Raw genomic sequence first — 15780 nt, 5'->3', positions numbered from 1 at the left:
TTAACACGCATCTTTTGTAACCCTTTGTTGTAGGTTTATCTGTCAATTTTCAGCACCTTTCACGAAAATTGTTACATTGAAAGCAATCCATAGAATCATTTGTATATTACTATCTAGAAATGGAAAGTTCGAAAATTCGGAAACGGAATATTCATGTTTTTTTACACAGCTTCGTGAAAAACTAGTGCACGGTGAAGCATGAAATTATTATGCTATTGTTGTGGAAAAGGATCTTTGGATGCACATTGTGTTGACGTTATCTTTGACGAGTTGGCCATCGCGACACGCTCGATCATGTCAACTCGTCCCGAAGGTAATGTGCGACGGTGCGTTACAATATCGAGTGTAGTTTGCACCCGGTCATACCTGAGAATAGACGTGTTTTCCACGCTCTCGGTGTGTTGCAAACTATATCATACAGACCTGTTCTATACTACATATTTACGCATCATTCTCCTTATATCTATATACCCTTACAACACTATATCACATGTAAATACGGAAAACCTACACATCCCTTGAAAATTTTCCTTTGGTTTCGATAACTTATTTACTTAATTGACCAAGATTAACGTAACTGGTGTCGTCGATGAAGCTGAAGACGTGAACAAACCTAGTCAGATTCTACTTGTACGTTTTCACGAGTCTCCTCGACAACATTTTGCTGCCAATTTTGTCCTGGTTTCATCGATTTTTGAGTTTGAAGTAGATTTTGCTAACCCATTAGTATGTTCTTGTTGTATTACATATACACTTGGTTACATTTCCTAATCGTAAAACTGTAACATACTTGAACATACCATATCCAGTATGGCCCTCTGTCGGCCATTCTATTCCAGTAAAATCTTGGAGATCGCAGATGTTAGACATGCTGGTGGAATGTAGTCGACGAGATTTGCTGTAACCTGCTTGCCACGTCTTAATTCTACTAAATGACACGGTTCATGTACTTGACGTTTTCTGTTTCTTTTAAATCATTAGAAATATCTGAAAATTGCGAAAATTATTGAATTATGGGGCTGATACATTTGCTCATCTGCACTTTGACATTTCTTTAATTTTCTTCAGTCGCTTCATATGTTTTAAATTTTAGGCATTTAGCATCACTGATAGTCTTACAAAGACGAAACTTGTTAAAATTCATTGTTTGGCTGTACTACATCTTATTCCAAATATATATTTAAAAGTACTATTCACTGCTATGTCTTTTGTACAACACCTTAAAAAACAAGCATTGTTCAAGGACAGGAGAGGGACTACCTACAAAGGACTATTTGAACAACAGCAATAATAAACTGTCCTTGCTAAATTCAAGATGACCGCCTGTTGACCGTTTTGTTTCATTGATATGCCTCGAAAATAGAAATAGGTAAATTCAATACAAATAAATTAAAACCGATAACGACTTTAATTGCAAAATCCAAGATGGCCACCATTTAATTTTTTCATTCTCACTAAGTAAATTGGCGACGTAGTGGAACCTATATACAGAATTTGTGAAAGCGCCGTCCATTGCTTTTCAAGAAAGAGTCATTACATGAAGAACGACCATAGAGTAGGCAGACCAGTCAACCATCTTATGATGAGTGGCTAAAAAAACAATCATAGACAGAAATACTTAAAAAATGTTTATTGTATATTTAACAAAAATAGTCTCTGGAATACAATTAATTAAATATGCAATTATCTGTATACAAACCTGCACAATATACATGTATAATGTCATCGAATAAACATAGATTTCTTGTCATTAAAATCCAATATAAAAATAATCAATAACCAATTTAAAGCATTGATCATAAAAAAATACCATAGTGGAATGCTAAGACGGACAAAGACACTCCATAGCATAATTATATGATTAGAATAATTTCAAACTGATTGGTTTGAATTTCACAAGAGAAAGAATATTAATACAGGACAGTAACATAATGTTAAAGATATACATCTGCAAAAAAATTCCATATAAGGAATACATGGGTAAAATCGGTCCATATAAGGAGTACATAGGCAAAATCATTCCATTTAAGGTTCACATATGCAAAGTTATTCTATATAAGGTACACATATGCAAAGTTATTCTATATAAGGTATACATAGGCAAAATAATTCCAGATAAGGTATACATAGGGAAAATTGACCCCTATATGGTAGACATATGCAATATAATGCCACATATGCAAAATAATGCCACATAGGGAGTACATAGGCAAAATATTCTGTATAAGGTACACATTTGCAAAATTATTCCATATTAGGTACACATGTACAAAATACTGCTGTTTAAGGTGTAAACATATACAAAATAATACCATATAAGGTACACATTTACATACTTTTTTCTATAATACAGTGAAGCATATATAACCATAATGCTTCTCAAAGAAAACATCACTTGACAGAATTGAACCTAGCCACCCTTGAGCTTAAGGATAGTGGGTGGTTTATAGGTTCATATCTTAACTGTAGAAAGAGGCAGTGAATAGGGTCTCATTGTTTATAAAATTAATATCGCACAGTGAATTTAAGCACATTTTCTCTTACTTCATAAATTATTGAAATAAGGAAATAATTTTATCTAGTAATCACAGGGAGCAGATAAGGTGTTTAAATTATCTAAAAATTGATTTCATTTCAGTAATAATTACCATAACTTTAGTATGCAAATACAGTACCTACACCCATCTTTGTATCCCAACAACAAAAGATTCAAAAGAAAAACAATCCCGCCCTCCCTACGATCCATGAGCCATCACGGCAGGAACGCAGAGTGATCTCCCTTCCTCTTACCTTTATGGCTGCCGACGAGTGCGGTAGTGCTTTTCTTACTCCTTCTCTTCGTACTGCCATTGTCGTTTGAGTATATTGTTACTCTATTAGTAGTCTATAAACCCATCTCCCAACTTATATCGTGAAATTAAAGTATTGTCATTTTGTTTATTTTGACCGTATTTCCGGCCGTTTTTTCCTCCACGTATTCGAGTGCGTGACTATTTGTCTCGTTGCTCGGATTTGCGTGAAGTTGGAATTTGTTTTCTTGCTGCTTTGTCGGCCGTGTTGTACGGCCGTTTTATTTATGCAGTGCAATCTTGCTGCGTACGGTAGGCTTTGTGCTCTCGTTCGTAGTTTTTTTATTGTTCGAGAACTTCGTTTCCGGCCGTGTTTTTCCTCCGCGTGTTCGAGTGCGTGACTACTTGTCTCGTCACTCGGATTTTCGTGAAGTTGAAATTGTTTTCTTGCTGCTTTGTCGGCCGTTTTGTACGACCGTTTTCTTTTTTTGCAGTACAATCTTGCTGCGTACGGTAGGTTTTATGATCTCGTTCGTAGTTTTTTGATTGTTAGAAAACATTTTATCCTTGTTTTCATTGTTACAATTTTTTATTGTTTCGATGCTGGATAAAGGTGCCGGGTTTACGTCGGGGGTCAGCGCATGGATGTTCCTATTTCTATAGATAATGGGAACCCCATGATACCTGTCCCATTTGCCGACATTACAGCCAGACCTCACTATGTGAACTTTGTTTGCACATGGAGTCTGCTGCTTAGGCTCCCATGCCTTTCCAGCTAACTTTCCGCCGGAAGAGGGATTCGTCCTCTTCTTCCGGTAAGGGAAGTAAGCTTTTTAAGACCTCCCTCCTCAAGTTCTGAACCAAAACGTTCCTGCTGGGGGTGCTCTCGTTCCACCGAGCTCCGCCCTTCAGCAGGGGGTGGCTCCCCCTGTCCAGGTGCGTCCTGGAGTAGGGGGGGGGGGGCAGCCCGACCCTGACTCGGCGCAGTCAAGGGTCGAATTGGCCGGTAGCTCTCGATAGGCGGCGGTGTTACCGTCGGAAAGGGACTTCCGGTCGAGGTCCCTGATTCCTTCAGGTCGTCGTTGGTGGGGGCCGCTTTGACTCCGGAACTGTGCCTTCGGGTATAGGGTCAGGGGCCACAGACTTTTTGTCAGGATTGTCTGTGGCTATGGGGATTAGTGACACTTGAGTTCACTAATCCTGGTGTCAGCGTGGGGTCTGTATTCCCACCCTCACAGGCTTCTGGCTCTGGGACTTTCCGTCCCAATCCAGATTTCCCAGTGCAGGGTTTCCCAGGGGGTTTTCCCCAAGGGTTTGGGGCTTCAGGCCAGGAGTCCGGTTTCCGGTCTCCCTTTCCCCCGGGCTCAGGGAGTAGGGGTGCCTGCGGGCACTTATTCCTGGGTCGCCCAGGCCAACCTGCGGATGGTTTTGAGTACCAACAGTTACTCAGCAGTTACGGGCTTAGCCCGTACATGTCTGGAGCACAGCTGGAGTTGAGACAGCTGGCTGCCTGGCCCGGCAAATCAGTGGACCAGGTGGTGCTCGATCCCAAAGAGCACCACAGGATGGAGAGAATGTTGCACCTCTCCATCCAAGTTCTGTCATACATAGACTTCCTGACAGTTTGTCTATACAGGGTATCCGATTTGCCTGAGTGTCGGTTATCCGAGACAGAACAGCCGACATACAGGACACGGCAGCCTTGCAGGTTCTCTGCTCATCAATGCCGTGTTGGCTAGGCAGTTTTCAGTTCTGAAATTCCGCCCAGTCCAGTAACCCTACCGTTTCCGCTTGTTGAATGCCCCCTTCTATTTCTCTTCCTTGGGTTCAGAAGGATATGAAGGAGGACTCGGTCGCCGCAGCACTTCTGGTGAAGGTTTCAGAAGGGTATGGCCGAAGAAGGCAAAGTCTTCGGTGGTTTTCTGCACAGCCCAAGTCCCAACCTCACTTCAACGGCAACAAGGGGAAGGGTAGGAAGGGTAAGAAACCTCCTGGGGGCAAGAAGAAGGGTTCCTGTCCTTCTCCTTTCCCGCAGGCTCAGGCTCTGGGTGGGCAGACGATTCTCTGGTCTGGCAGGGGCTCGATCTTCCCCATCCGGAACTCCCTGTGGGCGGACGTCTCTCTGCTTTCCTTTCCCAGTGGCAGGATATTACAGATGACACGTGGGCTTTTGTCGGTGGTCAGGGAGGGTCTAGGTATTCCCCTTCTTCAGGATTCGTCCCTCGCCTCCTGGCCGTTTTTGTTTCTTTCCTCCTCCCGGGGATTCAGAAAGGGCACGGGTGCTCCAGGAGGAAGTAGGGACCATGCTGCCAAGGCAGAGATGCCCTTGGGGCTCACGACAGCTCCTTTGGTGTTCACCAAGTTGCTGCTGGTGTTTCCTTCACTCACGCAGAATAGACGTCCACATCTATTTCGACGACTCCCTCATGCCTCTTTTGGTGTGGGAATCGTTAGTGAAGGACACTCGTCTGGTCCTGAAACTCTTGCTCAGAGTCGGCTTCATTCCTTCCTCCAGAGAGAAGTCAGAGGTTCCTTCATATTAGGACTTCTTCTTCCTGGGGAACCATTTTGACATGGTTCGGGGCTTAGCCCTTCCACCTCTGGAGAAGTTTGAGAAGGTCAGGGCTCTGGCTCTGACTTTCATCACTTGGTCGCTTGTCCAGGTACATTGGTTCCTCAGTTTTCTGGGGTATCTCAACTCCTTGGCATATGTGGTCCCCCTAGGGAGGATTCACATCGGACCTCTCCAGATGTTCCTCCTGTCTGACTGGGTTCCGTCATCCAGGAGGCCTGGATCCCGCTTACCCAGTCGGTCAGGGAGTTCTCTTGCTGGTGGACCATTCAGGAGAACGTTTTCCACGGGGTACCTCTGACCAAGCCTATCCCCTCTATGATCCTGTTCATGGACGCGTTCATGACAGGAATGTGAGCTTACCTCGATGGCCAATGCCGCTCGGGGGAGTGGTCTGGCGAACAGCTCTCAGAGCACATCAGTGTACTCGAGATGAGACTGTTCATTTGGCTCTGCAGTCCTTTAGGGGTATCCTGCAGTCCAAAGTGTGGCTACCGACAACAGTTGTCGCGTATCTGGAGAGACAGGGGCCACCAGGTCTCATGTCCTGTGTGCCCTCTCCATCCACATCCTTCTTCTCTGCCAGGACATGCAGTTGACCATAGCGGTCAAGCATCTTTCTGGCAGGCTGAGTGTGTTGGTGGCCATTCTCCAGGCGCCACCAGCCGGTGTTGACGGAATGGCAGCTGTGTCCCTTGATTTTCAAGGGGAATTGTCAGGCGTGGGACAGACCTATTATAGACCTGTTTGCCACTTCCCTGAACAACCAGCTGCTAACCTTCATCTCCCCGGTCCCAGACCGTAAGGCGTGGGCTGTGGACGCCCTTTCTCTGGAATAGGAAGGGACGTATGCATATGCATTCCCTCCCTTCAACCTGGTGGGCAGGGTTCTACAGAAGTTCTGGGAGCATCACTGCTCCTTACTTCTGAGAGCCCCTCTGTGGCCGAGGCAAGCTTGGTTTCAGGAGCTCTTGTCGTTTCTGGTGGAGGAGCCCTTGGCTCTACCCACCAGACCGAATCTCCTTCGCCAGCCTTGGCCCAGAACGACACACTCTTGACCAGAGATCCTCCACCTTCACGCGTTGAGGCTATCTCTGGAAGCCACGCCAAGGCAGGCTTTTCTCAAGAGGTGTCAGATTGCATTGAGCAATCAATCAGGGCTTCCTCTTCTGCCGTCAAGGAAGCTTATTCATTCGAAGCCTCTGCATTTGATCGCGGACTTCCTAATCTCTCTGTTTAGGTACCGCTATCTGCCACCTGGCACTATTGCTGGCTATCGTACAGCTATTGCCAGAGTTCTTGCTTGTTATGGCAGGAAGGAGATCGGTTAGTCCTCCTCTCTTTCTGCCCTAATCAGAGGCTTTGCTATGAATAGAGTTGTTTTTAGCGAAGAATCAGGTTCCGGGGTTCTCGCACGATCCCATCAGGATCCTGGCTGTGACTAGCTCGGAGGAGCGAGATCGGTTGCTTTGTACTTGTCGGGCGGGGGGCGGGGCTCTCGATCCCGTCTGTTTTGCCCATTAAACAGGGACAACGAGATATCTCCTCCCAGTCGGTTTCCAGGTGGGTTTGCCAGGTGATTTAGCGCGGTCTCACGAGGTCAGGGCCCTTGCTTCATCCTGGGCCCTTCTCTCAATGAGTCCTCCTTTCAAGAGGTCATGTCTGCAGTATTCTGGCAGGGCAGGGATACCTTCACAGATTTTTATCTGTGATCCCTAGCATCCCACTCAGAAGGCCTGTATTCATTGGGACCTTTGGTGGTGGCATAGTCAGTGGCTGGGCCTCCTCGTTAGCCCCGGGCCATGTCTTTCCATACGGCGGCATGTGGGTACACCTGCTCTTTCACAGAGAGGTCCCTTCCTTCATTTTAGCACTCTGTTCTCCCTCCCTACTACTTTGGTTGTGCTGAAGGGGCTGCCTGGCTTCTAGTCACCACTACGGTAAGACGAATTCGCATACTAAAGTTATGGTAATTATTACTGAAATGAAATTGAGGTTTTTTAATGTAAAACCAATTTTCATGATGTAATACTTACCATAACTTTATGGAGTCCCACCCTATCCTCGCCTCTTCCTTATCTGCCTGGCTGCCCCTCTGTGGGGTCTACGCCATAAAGGTTATTAGAGGAAGGGAGATCACTCTGCGTTCCTGCCGTGATGGCTCATGGATCGTAGGGAGGGCGGGATTGTTTTTCTTTTGAATCTTTTGTTGTTGGGATACAAAGACGGGTGTAGGTACTGTATTTGCATACTAAAGTTATGGTAAGTATTACATCATGAAAATTGTTTTTACATTAAAAAACCTCAAAATTAACGCCTAAAACAGAGAACAAATGTCACAGCTACATGAGAATTCTATTTCTTAAAGATAAAAAATGTTGGTTGTAATATATAGTCTACTGCTAGCTTTGTTAAGATTGTAGTGTGGAATAAAAAATGACAGGAAGAACATCAAATAATTAAATATCTTAATGCCTATCTTATTTCAGCAGTTATCTTATTATCTTAATACTCATCTTACCTTAGTGGTTATCCTATTTTAAATTGTATATTATTTTGGCAATTATGTAAGTGCTTATCTTTTTTTAGCAGATTTCTTATATCAGTGCTTACAATTATATCTTATCTTGGCAGTTATATTGATACTGCATTAAAATATTTTTGCATTTATTGGAGTTTCTGGATGTTGATAATATCGGTATAGAAATTATTGTGAATGTGCCGAATCATCATTGTTCCAAATTGATATTGCACTATAAGTGATTGCATGACAACAAGTGCCTTTACAGTATAAGATTTATTTAAACTAAAAGAGAAGTATTTAAAACACATGAGAATTTCCCCACAACAGACTCACCCCTCCTGTAAAAAATTTAGTTTTAAGGGCCTAGTGCGCTAAAAACACAATTAAAATTTAAAATTTCATTACATGTTCTATTTTATACTGTACAGGTTTGTAAACATGCCACTTCCTATATTGTACAGGTATGTAAACATGCCACTTCCTGTACTGTACAGGTATGTAAACATGCCACTTCCTGTACTGTACAGGTATGTAAACATGCCACTTCCTGTACTGTACAGGTATGTAAACATGCCACTTCCTGTACCGTACAGGTATGTAAACATGCCACTTCCTGTACCGTACAGGTATGTAAACATGCCACTTCCTGTACCGTACAGGTATGTAAACATGCCACTTCCTGTACCGTACAGGTATGTAAACATGCCACTTCCTGTACCGTACAGGTATGTAAACATGCCACTTCCTGTATTATACAGGTATGTAAACATGCCACTTCCTGTACTGTACAGGTATACAATAATGCCGCTTCCTGTACTGTACAGGTATGTAAACATTCCACTTCCTGTACTGTACAGGTATGTAAACATGCCACTTCCTGTACTGTACAGGTATGTAAACATACCACTTCCTGTACCGTACAGGTATGTAATAAGAATATAGGGGGAAATACAATGAACATCTAAGGATGAGAGGTAAAAATGAGTTCGGTGAATGTGGGAAATTTGATGAATAATTGTTCTAGAAATTCAATGTAAAATATAGAGAAATATTTTCAGAGAACATGGTCAGAACCAAGTGATCTGTTCAATGAATGAGGGTATTAAAGTAAATACGGGTTAGAGGAAGTTGTCCTATAGTTCATATGTAAAAAAAATTACAAAAAATATAACAATTAGGAGTTCCCTTTTACCCAGGATCAATGTGAAGTCCTGTCTCATAAAGGTGTTACAAAATCTTCATCCTCTACAAATCCCTCATTGACTGAAGCTTTTTTATCAACCTCTTCCAAAGTGAAGACTGTCTCAGTTGTCTCCCCTTGGTCAGAGTCCATCAGACTTCCAGACAAGCTGGCTTGGTCCTCCTCTTTTGATGTGCTCATTACACTGTCCATGCGACCAAATACTTGGACAAGACTTGTCGAGTGGCTGATAGGGGGCCACTGAGGCGATTCCTTAATCTCGTCCTCGAGGATGTGATATTGGTAGGTGGCGCTATTGCAGCACTTTTCGACTGATTCCTGTAGCTTCCAGGAGACAAAGTAGCTATCGATCACAAATGTCTGTAACAGAAACAAACATTATCAGGAAAATGCTGTCTACTGGCATGTTATATTTCTACTATCACAGAATTCACATGACTGAATTATACATAGACATATAACTCCCAATACTGTATGCAGAAATAAAAACAGCATTTATTTCTTTTTCACTGATGCAGATAAACGAGCAAGCACTGGCTTTATTTTCCATATCCTTTAACCTGAAGATGATACAATATCAGTCAATATATAGTCTTATAAGTCTAATGAATCAGCTATAAAAATGTATAGGATCATATATTATAAGGAAGACAAAAAGCCATTGAGCTCAAAAACTTCTGCAATTTTCATTTGCCTCCCTCTGAACTGTACACTGAATAACTGTGAAATGAAATATTTTTGCGTGGCTCAATTTTCATGGTTTTTCAAAAACTATTATTTTTGGGCAATCATTTTTGTGGATATATATACTTATATACTGTTTTAACAGTTTGTTGACATAAAGATTTGTGGAATAAGGGAACCCTAGAAACAACAAAAATAAATCACTTACAAAAATTAATGATTTTACAGAAAGACAATGACAAGGGTACATCACAGGATTGTCTAAATAACTGAAGAACTTCCATGTAAAGTCACTTCAATATGAGATATACAGGTGTTATTGAACTAATGAAAATGAAAAACATTTTCATAAAAGCTTATTGTTTTGTAAATAACACAAACAAAAACATAATCCACAATAATTCTTGCTATTAAATGCTATTGACCCATCAAAATTTGGTCACAGTAACCAAATTTCATGTCATGTAATGTTGATCTTGTGACAACACACCAACTTATTGCAAGACAGTTGATTTACTGGATCTGATGAGTCATGCAATCTTTGTAAGTACAGTGAAAAATTGTCAAACACTACAAGTAAATAGTCTTTTTTACACAATCATTCCACAACTGACTGATTTTTTAATAACATTTTCATGATTCCATCATTTTCTTCAGCAAATAAAAATACTTTTGTTTTTATTGTGTTTATTTCATGTCTTTATCTATTTTCTGTTTTTCATAAGGAACCAAAAAAAACGTAATTTTCCAATCATTGTATAAGATCAAAAGTCCCACAGCTAGTTTAACTTACCTCTAGTAAAATTGCCGCCAAGAAATTAGCTGCTGCGATGCCAATGTATATAAGTCTGAAAGGTACATCTGGTGCAGATTGTAACTGAAAGACAAATGTCAATGAAAGCATGATAAAAAGGTACAAAATTCCTTGTCCAGCCACAATTCTGTCCGTGTCCGCCTTCATAATTACACCACTGCACTAATTACCATTCAGTCAAGAGTGTTATACATTTGACAATTCTTGTTTCATTGGAAAGAATAAAATAAAAGTTAAATTATTAAAAAAAAGGTATTTCTCCAAAAGGAATACAGTGGAAATTCCACAATTCTGTAACTGATACAGATGTGTAATTTTACAGAAACATTTTGATTCACCTCCAGAAATTCGGCAAGTCCATCAGTGGGGTAGATATTGACCCAAAGTGTGATCCCTAAACACAGTGCTAAATTGGCAATGAACCAATCTGAAAAGAAACAAGAAAGATGAAGATTATTTCCTTAAAGGGTGTATGCTTCCATTGATGTAGATTACATATCTAAAGATAGATTTCTACAATAACAAACTGAAGTGATATCTTGATCTCTTTAACTTATATTCTGTCATAGTGTTATGACTTTAGAGTTTGGTTACCGTACATTCTTACCTCAGTACAGTAACTATTTTTGATGTCTTCACATTTTAATTTTGCAAGTATAACGGTAAACACTCCTATATACTGTAAAGTCTCCCTGTTGTTGGCCATTTACAACGACTGTTAACCATACATTTTGAACAAAATTTAATCCTGGAAAAAGTGCCTTAGCATAAGTACACACTCAAACTTCCATACTTCAAAGTTCTAAGGCAAAAAAAATTCATACATCAAATTTTGATTATAGAAGTTTCAGTGTATATACATACCCTGCTATTGTCCCTAATTATATACTTACAGTTGGTGAACATGTGTTTCCTATAAGGTGCCCCCTTTGAGAAGACAACTCCAAGCATAATGTATTGGTAACAAGAGATGATGTAAACAGCCATATTCTCATAGCTTATGTAGTCGTCATCTTCGTTCTCAACATAATCTACAAACCTAAAAATAAAACATAGTATTCAAACCTAAACACACAACATAATCTACAAACCTAAACACACAACATAATCTACAAACCTAAACACACAACATAATCTACAAACCTAAACACACAACATAATCTACAAACCTAAACACACAACATAATCTACAAACCTAAACACCGACATAATCTACAAACCTAAACATACAACATAATCTACAAACCTAAACACACAACATAATCTACAAACCTAAACACACAACATAATCTACAAACCTTACATACAACATAATCTACAAACCTAAACATACAACATAATCTACAAACCTAAACATACAACATAATCTACAAACCTAAACACACAACATAATCTACAAACCTAAACACACAACATAATCTACAAACCTAAACACACAACATAATCTACAAACCTAAACACACAACATAATCTACAAACCTAAACACACAACATAATCTACAAACCTAAACACACAACATAATCTACAAACCTAAACACACAACATAATCTACAAACCTAAACATACAACATAATCTACAAACCTAAACACACAACATAATCTACAAACCTAAACACACAACATAATCTACAAACCTAAACACACAACATAATCTACAAACCTAAATACACAACATAATCTACAAACCTAAACACACAACATAATCTACAAACCTAAACACACGACATAATCTACAAACCTAAACACACAACATAATCTACAAACCTAAACACACAACATAATCTACAAACCTAAACATACAACATAATCTACAAACCTAAAATACAACATAATCTACAAACCTAAACACACAACATAATCTACAAACCTAAACACACAACATAATCTACAAACCTAAACACACACACATAATCTACAAACCTAAACACACAACATAATCTACAAACCTAAACACACAACATAATCTACAAACCTAAACACACAACATAATCTACAAACCTAAACACACAACATAATCTATAATCAAACCTACACACAACATAATCTACAAACCTACACACAACATAATCTACAAACCTAAACATACAACATAATCTACAAACCTAAACACACAACATAATCTACAAACCTAAACACTGACATAATCTACAAACCTAAACACACAACATAATCTACAAACCTAAACACACAACATAATCTACAAACCTAAACACACAACATAATCTACAAACCTAAACACACAACATAATCTACAAACCTAAACACACAACATAATCTACAAACCTAAACACCGACATAATCTACAAACCTAAACACCGACATAATCTACAAACCTAAACACCGACATAATCTACAAACCTAAACACCGACATAATCTACAAACCTAAACACACAACATAATCTACAAACCTAAACACACAACATAATCTACAAACCTAAACACACAACATAATCTACAAACCTTACATACAACATAATCTACAAACCTAAACACACAACATAATCTACAAACCTAAACACACAACATAATCTACAAACCTAAACACACAACATAATCTACAAACCTAAACACACAACATAACACAACATCTACAAACCTAAACACACAACATAATCTACAAACCTAAACACACAACATAATCTACAAACCTAAACACACAACATAATCTACAAACCTAAACACACAACATAATCTACAAACCTAAACACACAACATAATCTACAAACCTAAACACACAACATAATCTACAAACCTAAACACACAACATAATATACAAACCTAAACACACAACATAATCTACAAACCTAAACATACAACATAATCTACAAACCTAAACACACAACATAATCTACAAACCTAAACACACAACATAATCTACAAACCTAAACACACAACATAATCTACAAACCTAAACACACAACATAATCTACAAACCTAAACACACAACATAATCTACAAACCTAAACACACAACATAATCTACAAACCTAAACACACAACATAATCTACAAACCTAAACACACAACATAATCTACAAACCTAAACACACAACATAATCTACAAACCTAAACACACAACATAATCTACAAACCTAAACATACAACATAATCTACAAACCTAAACACACAACATAATCTACAAACCTAAACACACAACATAATCTACAAACCTAAAAAAACAACAAAGTATACAAACCTAAACACACAACATAATCTACAAACCTAAACACCGACATAATCTACAAACCTAAACACCGACATAATCTACAAACCTAAACACACAACATAATCTACAAACCTAAAAAACAACAAAATCGACAAACATAAAAACCGACATAATCTACAAACCTAAACACACAACATAATCTACAAACCTAAACACACAACATAATCTACAAACCTAAACACACAACATAATCTACAAACCTAAACACACAACATAATCTACAAACCTAAACACACAACATAATCTACAAACCTAAACACACAACATAATCTACAAACCTAAACACACAACATAATCTACAAACCTAAACACACAACATAATCTACAAACCTAAACACACAACATAATCTACAAACCTAAACACACAACATAATCTACAAACCTAAACACACAACATAATCTACAAACCTAAACACACACCATAATCTACAAACCTACACACAACATAATCTACAAACCTAAACACACAACATAATCTACAAACCTAAACACACAACATAATCTACAAACCTAAACACACACACATAATCTACAAACCTAAACACACAACAAATCTACAAACACACACATAATCTACAAACCTACACACAACATAATCTACAAACCTAAACACACAACATAATCTACAAACCTAAACACACACATAATCTACAAAACACACAACATAATCTACAAACCTTAAACACACAACATAATCTACAAACAAAAACCTAAACACACAACATAATCTACAAACCTAAACACACAACATAATCTACAAACCTAAACACACAACATAATCTACAAACCTAAACACACAACATAATCTACAAACCTAAACACACAACATAATCTACAAACCTAAACATACAACATAATCTACAAACCTAAACATACAACATAATCACAAACCTAAACACACAACATAATCTACAAACCTAAACACACAACATAATCTACAAACCTAAACACACAACATAATCTACAAACCTAAACACACAACATAATCTACAAACCTAAACACACAACATAATCTACAAACCTAAACACACAACATAATCTACAAACCTAAAAATAAAACATAGTATTCAAACCTAAACACACAACATAATCTACAAACCTAAACACACAACATAATCTACAAACCTAAACACACAACATAATCTACAAACCTAAACACACAACATAATCTACAAACCTAAACACACAACATAATCTACAAACCTAAACACACAACATAATCTACAAACCTTACACACAACATAATCTACAAACCTAAACACACAACATAATCTACAAACCTAACACACAACATAAAATACAAACCTAACATACAACATAATCTACAAACCGTACATACAACATAATCTACAAACCTTATACACACATATCTACAAACCTAAACACACAACATAATCTACAAACCTAAACACACAACATAATCTACAAACCTACACACACATAATCTACACACACACATAATCTACAAACCTAAACACACAACATAATCTACAAACCTAAACACACAACATAATCTACAAACCTAAACACACAACATAATCTACAAACCTAAACACACAACATAATCTACAAACCTAAACACACAACATAATCTACAAACATAAACACACAACATAATCTACAAACCTAAACACACAACATAATCTACAAACCTAAACACACAACATAATCTACAAACCTAAACACACAACATAATCTACAAACCTAAACACACAACATAATCTACAAACCTAAACACACAACATAATCTACAAACCTAAACACACAACATAATCTACAAACCTAAACACACAACATAATCTACAAACCTAAACACACAACATAATCTACAAACCTAAACACACAACATAATCTACAAACCTAAACACACAACATAATAATCTACAAACCTAAACACACAACATAATCTACAAACCTAAACACACAACATAATCTACAAACCTAAACACACAACATAATCTACAAACCTA

At 38.5% G+C, this 15780-nt stretch overlaps 1 protein-coding gene across 1 annotated transcript in view; it reads right to left on the bottom strand.

Moving 5' to 3' along the window:
* Positions 1-7657: 7657 nt before the first annotated feature.
* Positions 7658-15780, bottom strand: part of LOC132549399 (polyamine-transporting ATPase 13A3-like) — a 50136-nt gene continuing 42013 nt past the window's right edge. Inside the window, exons 28-31 of the mRNA XM_060213326.1 lie at positions 11478-11623; positions 10923-11011; positions 10564-10647; positions 7658-9446 (exon numbers count right to left, since the gene is read on the bottom strand). Coding sequence (XP_060069309.1) covers positions 9102-9446; positions 10564-10647; positions 10923-11011; positions 11478-11623 — 664 coding nt within the window. The 3' untranslated portion in view covers positions 7658-9101. The remainder of the gene's footprint in view (positions 9447-10563; positions 10648-10922; positions 11012-11477; positions 11624-15780) is intronic.

This window comes from Ylistrum balloti, unplaced genomic scaffold (assembly GCF_031769215.1).
Source record: "Ylistrum balloti isolate Yb309-2 unplaced genomic scaffold, AGI_CSIRO_Ybal_v1 Utg370056, whole genome shotgun sequence".
Classification (NCBI taxonomy): Eukaryota; Metazoa; Mollusca; class Bivalvia; order Pectinida; family Pectinidae; genus Ylistrum; species Ylistrum balloti.
The sequence above is the reverse complement of the archived record's forward strand: the minus strand, read 5'-3'. Positions and strand labels throughout refer to the sequence as shown.